The following is a 15,477-nucleotide window of genomic DNA, read 5'->3' as shown; positions in this document are numbered from 1 at the left end:
GGGGATAAAAACAGAGTGAAACAAACTCTGAGTGATGTCGCCAACTGTGACATCACAAAGGTCTGAATTCAAGTGCTGCACACATAGTTTTGAAAAGTTGAGCGAATAAAAAAAAAAAAAAAGAAAGAAAAAAAAAGAAGTAATGGACGGACTTCTTTACAATTCTGTGGAGTTCACCGACACATCGGAGACACACAAGAGTGCCAGAGGACATGAATTTTTCACGAGAGTGACCTTTAACCTCAAAGCTCGGGCTAAAGGCCCGACATCTTGGAACGTGGCCCGCTCAGCTCACACACTCACATTAGCTTGCACCACCACCAGGTAGCGGGTCCTCTCCTCGTAGTTCAGCCTCTCCGCCAGAATAATGTTCCCTGATAGGGTGTTGGCCACGCTCACCGTGCTGTTGGACTCCTGCGAGAGGCAGAGCGAGCGGATACGGTAAGACGGCAAGAAAGGCGGCGGGGAGCAATGAGCCGTGACTGTTGAAGAAATTTACAATGGTGCAGAGGGTGTTTATCATGGCGTGACTCGTCCATATACCGGGTCATTGGGGTTGTAAAGGACGCTGTACTCTATGTGTCCGTTGGGCCCGTCGTCGATGTCGGTGGCGCCGTTGTTCCCTGAGAAGCCGGTGAAAATTGTTGTTCCGACCGGAGTGAGCTGCAGGGAGAGAGACATGAGAGTGCAGAGAAGGGGGGAAAAGAAAAGAAAAAGGAAAGGAAAAAAACCCCAAAAAGTCAACAGCTCCAACAGCCCCCCTGCGAGTACAATAATGGCAGAGAGCTCATGCATACAAGCTATTACTGCTGCCACGCCAGCCCATTAGTATACAAAAAGACATAAAAAAAAAAAACAGAGCAACATCAGAAAAAGGGAAAAACGTCGCAGTCAGCAGCAGACTAAAGCCTCGCGCCTGTGCCGCTGCTGCTGACTGAATAGCAGAAAGTAAGTTTGAGAAGTGCTGCTGTCTCCCCCCGGAGCCCCCCGAGCAGAGCGCAGCGCACAGGCAGGCAGGCAGGCAGGCAGGCAGGCAGGCAGGCAGGCAGTGGGCTGGAGAACTCGTTCAGGGGCGGAGACGTCGACAGCCGGATGACTCACCGCACTGTTGGGGGAAGCTGAAAATGGCCGCGGAGACGGTAACGCGCTGTGACACCGACGCCGGACAAGAGGTGCGAACGGAGGAGATTAAATGCGCAGCCGGGTCGGGAATTCGAGCGGCCGGAATTAGGTCAGCGCTGGGTTTTGGCCGCGGCGTCCCGATGATTTGGTGAATTCACGCAGGGGGGGGGGTTTGTTCCAGAGGGGAATCCATTTATGTGCAGCACGTGCGCCGGGTCTGAGCTAATCATTGGACTTTTTAATTTTTTTTTTTTTTTCTCTCTGGCTCGGCCGCTGAGACAGTCGCTCTGTTTATTATGTCCTCAAATTCGAGCGACGCCGACACATTTTCAGCGGCGGAACTCTGAGTTTGAGTCACTAACTTGTTGCTATGGCGACGCCACCTTTTACCACAGCAACACAGGTGTGCGTCGTAATTCACAAAACCCCGAGCATTGACCCATTTTTCTACTGTTTCTTTTCACCGAAAGCTGGTTCAAAACGCAAAGAAAACCCCAAACCAAAATTAGAAAATATTAGTCTGAGCCTGCGGTCGCCAGGTGGGGAACCACAGAGTGGCACAGATTCCACTGCTTAAGCAGTGATTCCCGCAAGCACCCATAATAGATACTAAGTTAACTAAACAGAAAAATAGGCTGGGAGAGTTTTCAGTATCTGAAAAAAGAGAGAAATGCAGTCGTGCAGTGCTCCGACCGACTGCAGCAGCTCCGTTACCTCGTTGACGGCGACGTAGTAGCGCGGCTGCTGAAAGCGGGGCGTGTTGTCGTTCTTGTCCCTCACCACGATGCGGACCTCGTGCAGGATGACGGTCCCCACCAGCTCGTTGGTGCACTGGATCTGCACCACGATGGTCATGATGTAGTGTGGAGGCTGAGAGGGAGAGAGGAGAAGAAAAAAAAAAGGGAAAGGAAAAGGAATGAATTGGACTCATTAAAGGCACCGCAGCCTCCTCGCAAAGTCCAAAGACAAGTGGAGGTTGTCAGTGGCCGGTCCAAGCTGTCCGAAGGTGTGAATGGTGGTTTGTATCTCTCTGTAGCCCTGCCTGTAACTTCACCTTCACACCAAGACTGCTGGTTGCTGCTGGGCCACACTCCAGATAGCAAACAATTCAGCTTTAGTAAGATCTTCTTCAAATTCATTGTAACTACTTGTGTCTACTCTGCGCTACTTGTCACTCCTTCAGTTCTGGTAAAACTTCAGCACCAGACACACCAAACTGCCTGCCTTTATTCTGTTCTGGGGTTAAAAAAAAGAAGAAGAAGCTGCACAGAAACAAAAAGAGCGGTGACTCTGTCTTTAGTGTTTCCGTTTTGAGCTCAACGGTGGAAGTGGAGATGCAGCCGGATACAAATCAAAAAAAAAAAAAAAAAAAAGGATTCAAACATTTAATATAACAAAATAGTGGGCTTCTTTTTTTTAATTTTAGCCATAACGTTACTCTTACTTTAATCAAAACAAGTAAACCAAATTTCCAGTAATATTCCATGGCAACATTATATGAATGAAAATTAAAGCACCAATCATGCCAGACGATGCTCCCCACTGCTTTATGATACAAATGCTTTTATTCCTAATGAAAACAGCCTGTAATGCCGCCTTAAGGGAAGAAAACAACCTCTTTGGAAAAAGCCATGACTGAATTTGTGAAAGAAAATCACCCAGGGCTACAATGTTAATAGTAATAGTAAATTAAAGCAACTTGCTGCGCCTTTAATTGGAGTATCCTCTGTTGGGTTTAAGATACTAGTACAACAAAGGGGGGAAAAAATCATGAAAAACATGTTTGTGTGTTTGCGTGTGCGGTTTACGTGTGACTTTCCTCTGAATTGCTCTCATAGGAACAGTGAACCCCACTTACGTCTCTGTCCAGGACGCGTCCGGTGCTGTTGAGATAGAGCCTCTGCCGTGCTGGTTCCAGGATCACCCAGTAATCATAGTTGTCCAGCAGGGTTAAAGAAATGGTTCTGCCAGGATCCTGGGCACGGCCATTGATCTGCATGTTTTCCACCAAAACTGTGCCTGGCAAGACAGAAATCAGAAACCAGTGTATCATTGTACATTTTCTCCAAAAAGTAGCTTAAAAAACGAAAAAGCATTGCTGAAATTACAGCTCAAAATATGAGCATGAAACTTTCAGCAGGATTGGAGGTTTCGCAGTAGTTGAATGCTGCATATGTGTCTTGAATGTGTTGGATTAATTATTCAGTCACTGATGAATGCATTCAGTTGCTGTGGGAAGGTCTGCTCCAGACCTGCTCCAGCATTCCACATAGTTCAGAGAAAAAAAAAAATCTCTAACGTTGAGAATTTTCTGGTCCTTTCTCTACGCCCTTCAATCAGCCACTGATTAAACTGGGTCCCAGTAGGGGGGGGGAAACCCTCCCCATGCCTGTGAAAAACTGATTACTTGATTACTCGTCTCTAGAGTGTCCAAAAATGTCCAGTGGATTTCATCAGGATGAATTTTAATTTCAAATTACTGATGTAAAAAAAAATAATTGATACATACATTTTATCAAGTTTCAAAAGAAATAGCGTTTAATCAGGATGAGGCCGTTAAAAACATCTGGGAATGCCACAGCAGGAAATGAATGGAATGTCGGCAACATTCAATTCAGTTCGTGTAGCAAACTCAACAAAGCCAGTTGTAGAGTGACAAACACCTTTTTGACCGAGTTAAGTCAAGCCACTCTTGTCATTGACGATGACGTCAAAATGATGCTCATTGTTTTTTTTTAACTCCCTGTCCTCAGCATCTTTCATCTCAAAGCGTACAGATTGGCTCTGAAAGCACAGGGAGCTGTTTGAAGGTGGATGTGGTCATTCATCACAACTATAGAAGAGTTTGAACAAATAAAATAAGATGAAAAAAACAAGGAAAAAAACTAAATTGATAGGTGGTGATTTTTCTTTTTTGACTTGTTCATCTTTTGCTGGCATTCAGAGGCCTTCACATGAGATTTACAAGCTCCTTAAAATAGCTGGCAACCCTCTGGGGTCCACTCTACTTCATAACTGAGGGGAGGAGACGGGATTCTTTTTTTCTCAAGGGCATTGGCGAGGAGCCGCATTTTCTCTAAAAAGCAGGATGCTAAACATAAACAGAGGGGGCCGGGATACTTTGATGTGAAAACGCTCTCGCCACTCCCCGTCACTCCACCTGCTGCTACACAGGGAGGCGGCATCTTAATGTGGGCTTCTTCTTAATGTTTGCTCATTACATCCTGTGTTGTATCCCTCGACGGGAAGAAAAAAAAAAAAAAGGTTTATCGCTCGCTTGAACACTCAAGGAGAACAGGCAGAAAGTGTGATGGAGGCTTTTACTCCCTCGTAATTTGAATAACTCTGCGGTGCATTCTGATGACATTAACGTCGCCGCTCCTTGCGTGAGGGGTGTCTCCGCCTTGATGCGTCCGCGTGTTGAAATTGCGAGGACTCTAAATTATTTGTCCTAGTTGGGCTAAAATGCCATCGGGGGAAAATGGAGCCTCCCAGAATTGAATTTAAAAGTCGGAGGGCCCCGCCGCTCCGCCCACCGCCGCTGCTCATTCGAATAACTAAAGCGCAGCCCTTTTTTAAGATTCAAAATTCAAAAAGCTTTATTAATCCCCGAAGGGCAATTCAGATTATGGCATGGAGCCACAAGTATAACAAACAACAGCCACTCTTTCAGTATCAAAGGTTGACAAGGGCAATCAGCGCCAGCAGCAAATAAGATAATATGATGAATAAATATACAATAGATACAGAATACAGCTCTCAGGTCACAATGCCTGGCCTATGTTCATCATTTTGCTGTCTCAGCATTCAGAAGCCTAATGGCTGAAGGAATAAAAGTGCATAAGTGCGTGAGCTTCTGCGACCTGGCCGCTGAGCTTCGCCCCTTTGAAAACTCAGGTCGTAAATTACGCCGTTCTTAATATGACAATGGAGGGCGCAGGGCGCTTCCTGCCTTTGTCAAGTTAATTGAACTTTCGCTTCTTATGCTCCACCATGCCATTGGCACCACCACGAGTGTTCGTTCGCAGCACTTCTTCAGCATTCAGCATTCAGCATTCAGCGTTCAGTTTGCTTTCAAACTGAACGTCTTCATCTCCCACGGACTCCGTCTGTTTATACGAGTCTGCTAGAGGTCGTCTCCGGACAGGAGCCTCGCACAAACATCCGCAATGATATTTATTGATTTTGCGAAGCTTAAGTTCAGCCCATCAACACCGCATGTTTCGACAAAGCCTGTTGCACACTGGCACGAACTGTCTGCATAAAACATTTCTCGGTGTGCTTCCGTCGCCACGTTTACTTCATCTGACAAAGCAAAAAAACCTCAGATTGAAACAGGAAAATAAAGCCACAGTCAACTCATTAAGAACACCTTGATAGCTCTGGGTACCAAATAAAGTGGCCCATGAAAGTCGACTTCACCATATCAATATGCCTGATTGCCTTCTGTTAGTAGCCGTTTGTGCTAATCAGGTAAGTAAGGCGCCGGTGGATGTGAGTGAATGTCTGGTTTCTGAGTGTATTCAGTCAACTTCATTCTGCCCCTTCCAGCAGGCTGGACTCTGGATAGAAATGACCAAACAGCAGCAGTTTGAAATATTCCACCCTTTGGGCAAACCTGTATTTTTTCAAATCTGCAGCCACAAAACAGAGCCCCCCTTCCCCCTCCCATCTTGTTTTGACGTGTAAGGTTCACTAGTAGTCAGGCACAGTAACAAAGTCCTCCCTCTGGTCGGAAGACTTGAGAGAATCTCGAGGTACATGCGTGCATCAGTACGTGCGCTGATCAACTCACCAATTCCATCTGGATGATTACTTAGCCGCTTCCTCCTCCTTCGGAACACAAAGCAGCTGTCCCTTCCTTTGTGGGGTGCACTTAGAGAAGTGGCTCACTGGCCTTTGCAGCGCTGAACATTTGCAGAGGTTTCCTTTTTTTCATCAATTTAGAATTTACCGTTATTTTGAGAACTATTCTTGCGTCTGGTCGCCCAGACCTTTCTTCTCAGAGGTCTCGGCACACGGATGTGCTTCTCTGCTCTCTCAAATCCAATACTACAGTGAAGTACTCACAAAATCTCTGATAACCTCTAAACCTAAGTGTCTCCATTGAGACACTTAGGTTTCATTCAAGACTGAAACCCACCTGAAACCTCTCTCTGATTAATATTTTTCCTCTTCCTCGAGTCCTCTTTTTTGAAAACAACTGAATAAAAAATATTCTTGATAATTTTAGGATTTAATATTGAGGAACTGTGACAACTCTGCTGTGGACTGCTGCCGTTTCCATGGCACCAATGTGCAGGTCCGAGTCAGAGTCCGCGGCTGGTGCAGCACCGTTCCTCTTTGAGATTGTTATATATGAATATAATATGTAGTACAGGGGTTACCAACGTGGTGCCTGCGGGCACCAGGTAGCCCCCAAGGACCCCGTTCGAAAAATTGCACAGCTCGTTGAGCTGCGTCTAAAATTCAATTTTATCCAACCTTGTTAAGTAATTTTTGATAATTATTGAGAACTCATGAGCTTGATAAGTGTCTTCACATAGATAAGTATCATTAATAATAATATATAACTCAGAGAGTTTGTTATTTCAGGAGAATCTAGCAAACTGGTAGCCCTTCATACGGCTCAGGACCCATGAAGTAGCTCTCAGTGTCAAAAAGGTTGGTGACCCCTGATGTAGTAGATGACAAGTGTTCAGTAGACAGCTACGGCACTGACAATGCCAAAATTATAATTTTGATACTTAGGTACTGTAATCCTATTGTAAAACAGGCACAGGGCATGAGTCATAGCATAACATCCTGCTTGCAGCCTCAGATTCCGCTTGGTAGATCAGAAAACTGGGGAAGACAAAAAAAGAATAAACCACTAGCGCGTCAGTCTGACGAGCCTGAAGAGGATCCCAGTCTCACATAAACGCAGACTGTCCGAAATTCAAATTTTGTGAAACAGACGTTTCTTCTGTGATGTACTTTTGATGTACGGCCTGGAGCTGCTCCATTGATAATGAATGGGGGGACTGACTTTGTGCATTTTTAAAACATTAGCTTGGAGAAGTCCTGGCTTCTGGAGGGTCGTCCTCTGCTACCATTTCCAAACCCCCTTTATTCTTGATCCAACTGTGCGATGCAGCGGCGGAGCGATTGCCACGAACACAGTCCTTTCTTGAGCGAGGAGAAACATGCATCGATAATGTAAAGCTGTAAATGTTTTGTGTAAGTCGCGGTTTTGTTTTTTTTTCCTTGACAAATCTGAACTTTCCAAGAATGTCAGAGGCATTTACTGACCACGTTATTTGATACACACGCACCAACAGCTTTGTTAGGCAAAATGTCCAAATGTTTGTTAACACACATAGCTTGTCAGCCAATCACATGGTGGCAACGAAACATATACAAAGCATGGAGAAGGGCTCTGAACATGGTGAATGTGTTTCACCATCACCGTGTTTCACAAACAGCTCGTCACACCACAACCATCAACGGAAAATGAAATTGATCTCAGGGGTCAGAGGTCAGACGGGCTGCAGACCACAGAACATAAACAGGAAGTCGACGAACCGCTGAATATAACCGAGATCTGTAGAAGAGCACCTCTGAATGTAACCTTGAAGCTGTGAAGACAAATCTAATATATCCACAATATGCACTTACCGCCAACTTTATAAGGTAGATAGTGCAAGTTTGCATCTTTTAAATAGTCATAGGTATGATTCAGTCACATGGAGGCCAGCGGTACACAGCCTGACGCCAAGAAAATCCATCACCACATTATTGCCTCCCATGGATTTTTATCACTCTGGTCACTACCTGAACTGTGGAGGAGGAGGAGTGAACGCCAGAGACCTCCGCCACACTCCCCCTCGTCCGCGCGCTGCTATTTCAATTCATTTTTAACACGTCACGGCGCCCGCCGGTTTTTTCCAGAGCTGCTCCTTGAATGCACCGCTGCTGCGGCCCACGCGCTGTCAGTCAGCCGTGCACGCGGCTGAGGAGACGTGCGCTGGCGTTGTCCGTCTGCGAACTCGCTTCGTCACGACAGAGCGTGGCGGCAGGAATCGCTCACACTGGCGTCTGAATGGCTGATCACAGATGGATCGCACGTCAAAAAAAATAAATCTGATACTATTACTCTCACCTATGTGTTCACAGGCATGCACGCTATGCAACCAAACAGGATATTGTGCAATAGAATGAGAAGACACCCTGCAGCCAGTGACTCATTTATCCACGCGGTTCAGAGTAGTGACACCTCAGCAGCAGCAGCAAACGCAGCCAGATTCTGCGGGAAACACTGGAGGCTCTCACACAGCTGAGAACCAAACACACGCGCACACGCCAACCTCACCGTAAATCTGAAATTTGCGGTGTACTTCCAAGCGATAATCACCACATATGCCAAATCTGAGGGGTCTCCTTTGTGTCTGGCCAACGAGCCCCCTTAATACGGCCCCGCCCTTCCACCCCTCACATTTCAAAATATAAATGGCCAGTTATTGTAGCCGTCAGCCTAATGTGGGGATTAATTTGGCCCATAATCTCATTACAAGATGATGGGAAATAATTTAGGAAAGCTCTGTATTTTATTGGCGGCGGAAGGCAAATTACCGGCTGACAAGCCCAAACAAATCTCACGGCACTCAAAGGCTAAATCGACCGTCAAGCCTTGTTACGAAAGGGGCTTACTTCAAACCGAGGAAGACCCTCGCAGATGCAATCAAATGCGTCTTGGTTACGCCGTTTTCTTCATTAGGAGGCGGTGTGAACGGATCTAGCACGCTGCGGAGGTCGATATCGATTACAGGTCATATTTTTCATCGTAATGGACGAGGATGAACTCGCCCGTTCTTCGTGCTTTTGACAAAGACCGAAAGTCTGATTCCATTGATTTTTGATTAAGCGCGAGCTCACTGCTGTGTCAACAATTAAGAGCCGGGAAACTCCGACATGATTTAAATCGCCCCAGGTGTGGGCAGACGATAGCGAAGCTGGCAGACATGCCGTCACCTTATTGGGTCACTTTTTAAGGCGCCGTAGGTTCTTCCGCGGGACCACAACCGGGGTTTTTAAAGGTATCGCAGCAATTTCCCCAACTTGTCTAGGCCAACACTAAAAATGTGATAAAGCAGCGGTAATAATTTTACCAGACAATCTCTCCCCGGCGCAGCGGAAGAACTCTGGGATCCCCTCGGAGAGCGAAAAGAATTCTATTACGACACTATTAATCTACGCCGACGATCTGGCCACATTTTGGAGAGACGCGGCTTAATAATGCATCAAGGATGTGTGTCTACAAGGACTGGCGCGCTGGCATAAAAAAGAGCAAATTCTAATGAGTTACAACAGAAGTTTTGGGTCAATTTTGTGCGGTACGTTCACTCGGCAGTTTACTTTCCCCGGTCGTGAGTAGGGACATTTCATTAGATTATATTTTTATTTATAAAGCTTATTTTTTTTATCTCAGGCTGCAGCGGCAGCAGCTGTTCCCCTTAAATGTATTATTCCGCGCTCTCTTTGTCGAGACTCTCCGACCTGAAATCAGTCTCTGTGCAGCGACTCATAAGAGAACGGCGTCTGGCCCGGAAACGTGTCGATGCCAGAGGAGTTATGAGCAACACGTGTCCGTGCGCTGTTTCATCCGCGCAAGATCACGAGCGCAAGCAACCTTTAAACCCCGCAGTGCTCCTCATAGAGTTAATCTGGCATTACAAATATGGAGAGAAAAATAAAATCTGTGCAAAAATGTCATAACAGCCTGACGAAAACAGTAATTATTGCACAATCGGCAGCTATTTATTGACTTAGTATTTTGCAATTTCAATCTTCCAATTGCATTTGGATAAACACGGGCGAAGAAAACACAATTTTGACGTGCACACGCTCCAGCAAACAATGAAATAAAGGTGTCAGTGAGATTACTGTCAAACTCACTGCCTGACTGCCTCCAACCCCCCCACCTATCCACCAGATTTGCTCTATAATCCACAAGCAGCAGGTGTTGAGCACTAATCCCAATCTTTAAGCTGGGCCCTTATTATATATTGATGACCCCGCAATCGTCCTCACCGTCGCCATCATTGAACAGTGAACGGTGGGACTGTGTGTGTGCTTGCATGTGTGCATGTGTGTGTGTGTGTGTGTAAGCAGAATCATGCGGACTCCTCAAACACATCAATGCCTGGACACACTGAGCAGTCGGTTTGGTGTGGAAAATGTATTCACAGCTTCAACAAAATTAAATTGGCCACTTGGGGAGCTCCAACCGGAATTAGCCCAGAACTCCTCAGCTGTTAAGGAGTAATTATTAGGAAGCGCAGAGTTATCTGATGTCCTTTTTAATTTAAAGGGACCATGTGCGATAGTAAGCTTTTTAGACTTGAGGAAAAATTTCGCCTGCAGGCGTTCAGGAGTACGGCATCTACTGTAGAGTGGGACAAGGCGTCACAGACTTTCCTCAGAGTGTGACGTTCACATGCTGGGTCAGGCAAAAAGCATTGTTACAACAAAGAAATAATCTAACCGACACAAATGTCCTTACTTTTTCTGTTATGTTTAGAAGCAGGTGTTCGGCTCGTGTGTGACAAGATGTCTCCTGAGATGTCTTTTTCAGTCTGTTTGTCCCTCACAGTTCAGAAAATGGAAAAGAAGAGTAAGTGCGAAACTGATTGGTTTGTGGTGTTAGCAAACACAATTATGGAATGCGTTGGAGAGTCCACTAATAGAAGTATTGCTGTGTGGAGAAAAGTTATGGACAAATTCTTTCTTTTTTCTTTTTGAGAGACAGAAGGAGGTAGACTACAATAATAACTGCTGATTTGAAAATGAAGACCAATACGTTCACTAAATGCAGCAGAAATTTAAATCCTCCTTTTGTCGATACACCACATAACAGATTTATTGTGTTGCTCTATGTTTTAATAGAAAATTGGATTGCAGTTTAAACTAGTTTGATTGACAGCAGTCTAACAAGGCAATAATAAATGTGTTTTTCCTTCCGTACATCTCCACACAAGCTGCAAGAAAAACTTAACTAATTGCACTTGCAGCTATTGATAAAGTGCGAAGCCCGAATGCCATTTCGCCTCCTTCACCCCTACACCTCTCAGCATGCCTCCTTCGTAATGCGAGTTCGCGTTCGAGGGGTGTGTGTCCTGATTCTTGCAGCGATAAAAAGGCAGAGTGAAGTGTTCGGACTCAATGGCCCTTGATGGGAAGAATTTCCGGGGCAACATTTCGAACGGAGGATTAAAAGCTCTTTCCTAGAAGGCCTTCAGAGTCGGTGTTGACAGCGGGAAGATGACGATATTTTTCCCTCAGTAAAGAATTAGCTTCCAATAGTCCTTCACGCAAAAAAAACAAAGCACTGCTAGTCACGCATAAGCTGTGGAGGTCATGCAAACATCGCGTTAATGTTGTATGTTTCCTGCATTTTTGTAGTATCTCAGTGTTGTTTTTAAAGCCATTGCGATGGCATATCGCAAATGGCTTCCCAACGCCCACGCTAAATATAATACAACAGCTAAACGAGGATGTTGAATACAAAAGGATCAGTTCAATCTACTTGTTTTTACAGTGATACAACAAAAATGAAATGCATTTAACCCTTTCGGCGCCATGGTCGCAAAATTGCGACAAGTGTCATTGCTGAATTGAGCAGGCCACGGCGGCAAATATGGTGCTAAAAGTAGTTTCCACTTTACACCAGGAGATGGCAGACACCTGTGGCTTCAATCTGAGTAGCATTTGTGGGGGGGGTTTTATATTCAGATTTCGGAGTATAAATAGAGAGAAAGCCCGCCTCAGTCGAGGAGACGAGGAGGTGGTTGTAGTGGGAGCGAAGAGAGAAAGACAGCGAATTTTACAGAGAATACATTGCCGAGAGGTTTGCTCGTTGACAAAGTACTTCGTCAAGTAATGGCGGACTCAGATAACAAAGGGGAATATTCGCACTCTGACGATGACGTTCAATCGTCCTGTTAGAGCGAAGTCTGTCGGTGCGTCTTTACGCAGCGGCAGCGAGTCCATGCGCCACGACCTTCACCAAGCAGCACACGCTTCGCCTCAGCGTGGCCGGGGTGTAGTGGGAGTAATCGGCGAATGAGGATGAGGGGACGTGGTGGGGGAAGCGGGAGTGCTCAAAACACCATTAATGGTGCCGGAGGGCGCAGTGAGTTATAGTTATAGTGATCAACGTGGTAAAAGCTGTGGGAGGAAACGCCCAGCCAGTGCTGGTGGAGGCAGCAGGGATGCTCGTGGTCACCCTGTAAATTACAGCGATGATGGCTGGGTCTGTTTGAGATATGTGGAAAATTATCAAAAGTGGATCAAACATTTTGATGAGCCTGTGGGGTACTGTGGAGACAGGAATCTGACATACAGACCCCTGACATCTGACATAATACAAAAACAAACAAAAAAAAAGTTTGGGTCACACTGAAGATTTTTCCCAATTACAGTATGGCTTTATCTCTAACCAATTTCAAGTCACATGCATTTGAAATCTTGATATCAAAATTGAATATTTTCTTGAAAAAATGATGGCGCTTAAAGGGTTAAAAAGCCACTATTGTAACCATCCATACGTCAAACTGACTTTAAAAAAAAAAAAAAAAAAATTACTTGACATCCACAGCCCTTAAAGGAGGCCATTCACAATCCAAAGGTGCACTCTTACCAAGCAGTGTTTTTCGTTCTGTCTGGAAACAACCTTCAAAGCCCTGTTACGGACATCAAACTGACTCTTATATTAGGCGGAATGAACAAATTCAAATGACCCAATTTAAACCGGCCTCTCTGAAAGGATCCACCTAAAAAGTTGCTCGGAAGCTACGGAGACTCAATACAGATGCTTTGTAGAAACATAATCAGTGTGCAGCCTCTTACAGCTTTAATCACCTTATATGTTTTAGCACTGTAGCCATAATGAAGCGAGTTGAAAGGACTCGTTTTACGCGACAACCCTCCCCTATTTGTGCGAAGACAATGGGGATGATTAGGAGGGAGCAGAATCAACGAAAGTATGATCGTGCGTCGAGGAGCAACGGAATTCCAGCAAACGACGGGCCGCGGCTGTACAATGTAACAGTGCGAGGGAACACATTAACGTTCGCGGAGATGCTAATTAGTCCGCGGTGGCAGGGGAAAGGACTCACGTAGGCTGGCTCGTCTCATTAATTGTTTAAACCCAGCTAACTCGTTTAACACCTTCCTAGACCTGCCTCCAAGCCCTGTGGAATCCCGGCGGCGCAGCCGTCGACTCGCTGAGCTCCCCTCGGGGGAGAGCGCAGCTGCACTCCGGTCGAGAGGCCTTTCAACAGTGTTAGGTGGTATTTAGCATCTGCACTCCTCCCTGCTAGCGCTTCAGTAGTGTAAATCTTTTTTAATGCACCGGCCAGGGCTGCACTGCAGTCAGTTGTCTCGGGTCTCAGGCTGGAGTAGAAAAAAAAAAAAAAAAACATGCAAATGAGACAATGAGAGTAAAGGGTTTGACAACGGTCCAGAGCCGGCAGCAGGGCTACCGAGAGACTGCTCGTTTTCATGCACACAATGGCTCGGCTTCTGCATCAATTTTCCAGCAGAAAACCTTGGCTGTTGGGGAACTTTTATTTATTTATTTTGGCAAGTTCAAAGCAGAGTGCGAAGAGACACAGCCAAATGAGGGGACTCTGTGAGATTTGAAAGGTCGGCCTCGGATTGCCTGAACATTCGGTCCACCTGCTTGTCATGACGGTCATGAAGCGATGGAATGTCAAACCTGCAGCGCTTGCAACCTAAAAAAAATGTGAAAAAAAAAATACAATCATAAAGTTCACACGCAATTGCGGGAGGAATTTAAATTAGCGTGGCGATAACTTGAGGGCTAGTGGCAGAATACATTTTGGGATGCCTGTGACGTACAAGGTCTCGTCAGAAGAATTAGTGCCAATCAAAGTGAACCTCACTCGATGGAGAGTCTTATCGCATTAGGCTTGATCATCTCGTACTGTGCGTGAGCTTGGCTGCACCTGCTACCTTCGACCACTCGCTGCTCAGCTTTCAAATTAGAAAATTTGGTCGTTGCCCGGGAAAAAGACAGAACCACGTCTTTGCTTTGCAGTTGTCGTTTTTATTGCAATGTGAGAATGGACGCAGCCAACCGACAGAGGCGCGTTCTGTCCAGTAAAAGTTTGGTTTCAATTCTTTGTCCAGTTAGCATCTGGTCGCAGCCCAAGTTAAAGGCTCTGTTGCAGCACCACCTTGCCTGCCAACACCTGCAACAGACTCAACAAAATCAAATTTCACGCTATACTTCGGTCCCAACAGGAAACCGTTTTAACATTGTGGATGAGCAGGAAAGCCCTTTAGAACCTGAGACCAAGGCTGTCTGACCAGTGGCCAGCTCGCTGTAATTAGCTGAAGGTTGCCAGCTACCACCAAACTTTGCCCTGTGCGAACTCCCGTGCTGTAGTTCAGGGGCCCTGCAGATGTACGGAAGGTAATTGGATGTTACCGGGGACATGCAAAATGACTGAGGGTGTCCATCGTGAACTTTTCCATGAAATGCAAAAGATTCCCATCTGGTATGCCGGGTCAGAAGGAGAGAAATCTTCCCCGGCGACGGGAACCTTTCCGAAACTTTCTGCTTAATTTCCTCGTCTCGCTGCTGCTGCTGCAGCAGAACAGGTTAAACAGCCCGGCGGCCCACTTTGCATGTAGCAGAGCACTCACAGAGCGCCGTCAGAGCTAATGTGTTTTAAAGACAGATAATATCACACGCGCCACTGCACAATTTATTTTTATTTTTTTCACCGACTGCCTCATTCAGGCGGGTGTCAGCCTTTCACCGAGACGCACTGATGTATCTGCGCCGCGCGCAGACCCGGCGTGGCAGACGGCAGGCGGGCGAAATAACATCGGATTGTCTTCCCGTCAACGAAGCTCTTCAGCAACAGTGATTCCCCGCCGCCGCCGCCGCCACCACCACCACCGCCGCTGCTCAATATGGCTGAGAGCATCCTCGCACGTTCCCAGGCAGCTGTTGATATAACTCGTGAATTTGCAGACCGACGGCACAAAGGCGAGGAGGAGGAAGAGAGGAGGAGGGGAGAGGGAGGAAGAGAGGAAGCCCCATCCCCTTTCCAGAAGCTCATTTCCCACCGCTGCTGTTCCGTCGGAAGAAAAAAAAAAATACTCCCTTGTTCTCTCCATTTTCTTCCCCTCCTCTCCTCACATCCGGCTGGTCCAATCCCATGAGGCGCTACTCCCGTCAATCCAATTACATGTTTTGCAGGTAGCCACGGGCTGAGTAGGCGCAGGCAGCGGCGCGCAGGCCAAGCTGCGCCGTCTTCCCTGGGCTCCATTATGCGATTTTTC

At 46.3% G+C, this 15,477-nt stretch overlaps 1 protein-coding gene across 1 annotated transcript in view; it reads right to left on the bottom strand.

Annotated features, from left to right (window-relative positions):
- Positions 1–15,477, bottom strand: part of LOC142896592 (protocadherin-15-like) — a 185,347-nt gene that overhangs the window by 101,437 nt on the left and 68,433 nt on the right. The window contains exons 5-8 of the mRNA XM_076038354.1: positions 2,981–3,141; positions 1,837–1,992; positions 544–663; positions 304–414 (exon numbers count right to left, since the gene is read on the bottom strand). Of these exons, the coding sequence (XP_075894469.1) occupies positions 304–414; positions 544–663; positions 1,837–1,992; positions 2,981–3,141 (548 nt within the window). The remainder of the gene's footprint in view (positions 1–303; positions 415–543; positions 664–1,836; positions 1,993–2,980; positions 3,142–15,477) is intronic.

This window comes from Nelusetta ayraudi, unplaced genomic scaffold (genome assembly GCF_046127955.1).
Source record: "Nelusetta ayraudi isolate G7.1 ecotype Tasmania unplaced genomic scaffold, CSIRO-AGI_Nayr_v1 ptg000056l, whole genome shotgun sequence".
NCBI lineage: Eukaryota > Metazoa > Chordata > Actinopteri > Tetraodontiformes > Monacanthidae > Nelusetta > Nelusetta ayraudi.
Note: the sequence above shows the minus strand (reverse complement) of the source record. Positions and strands in the feature narration are given on the sequence as shown.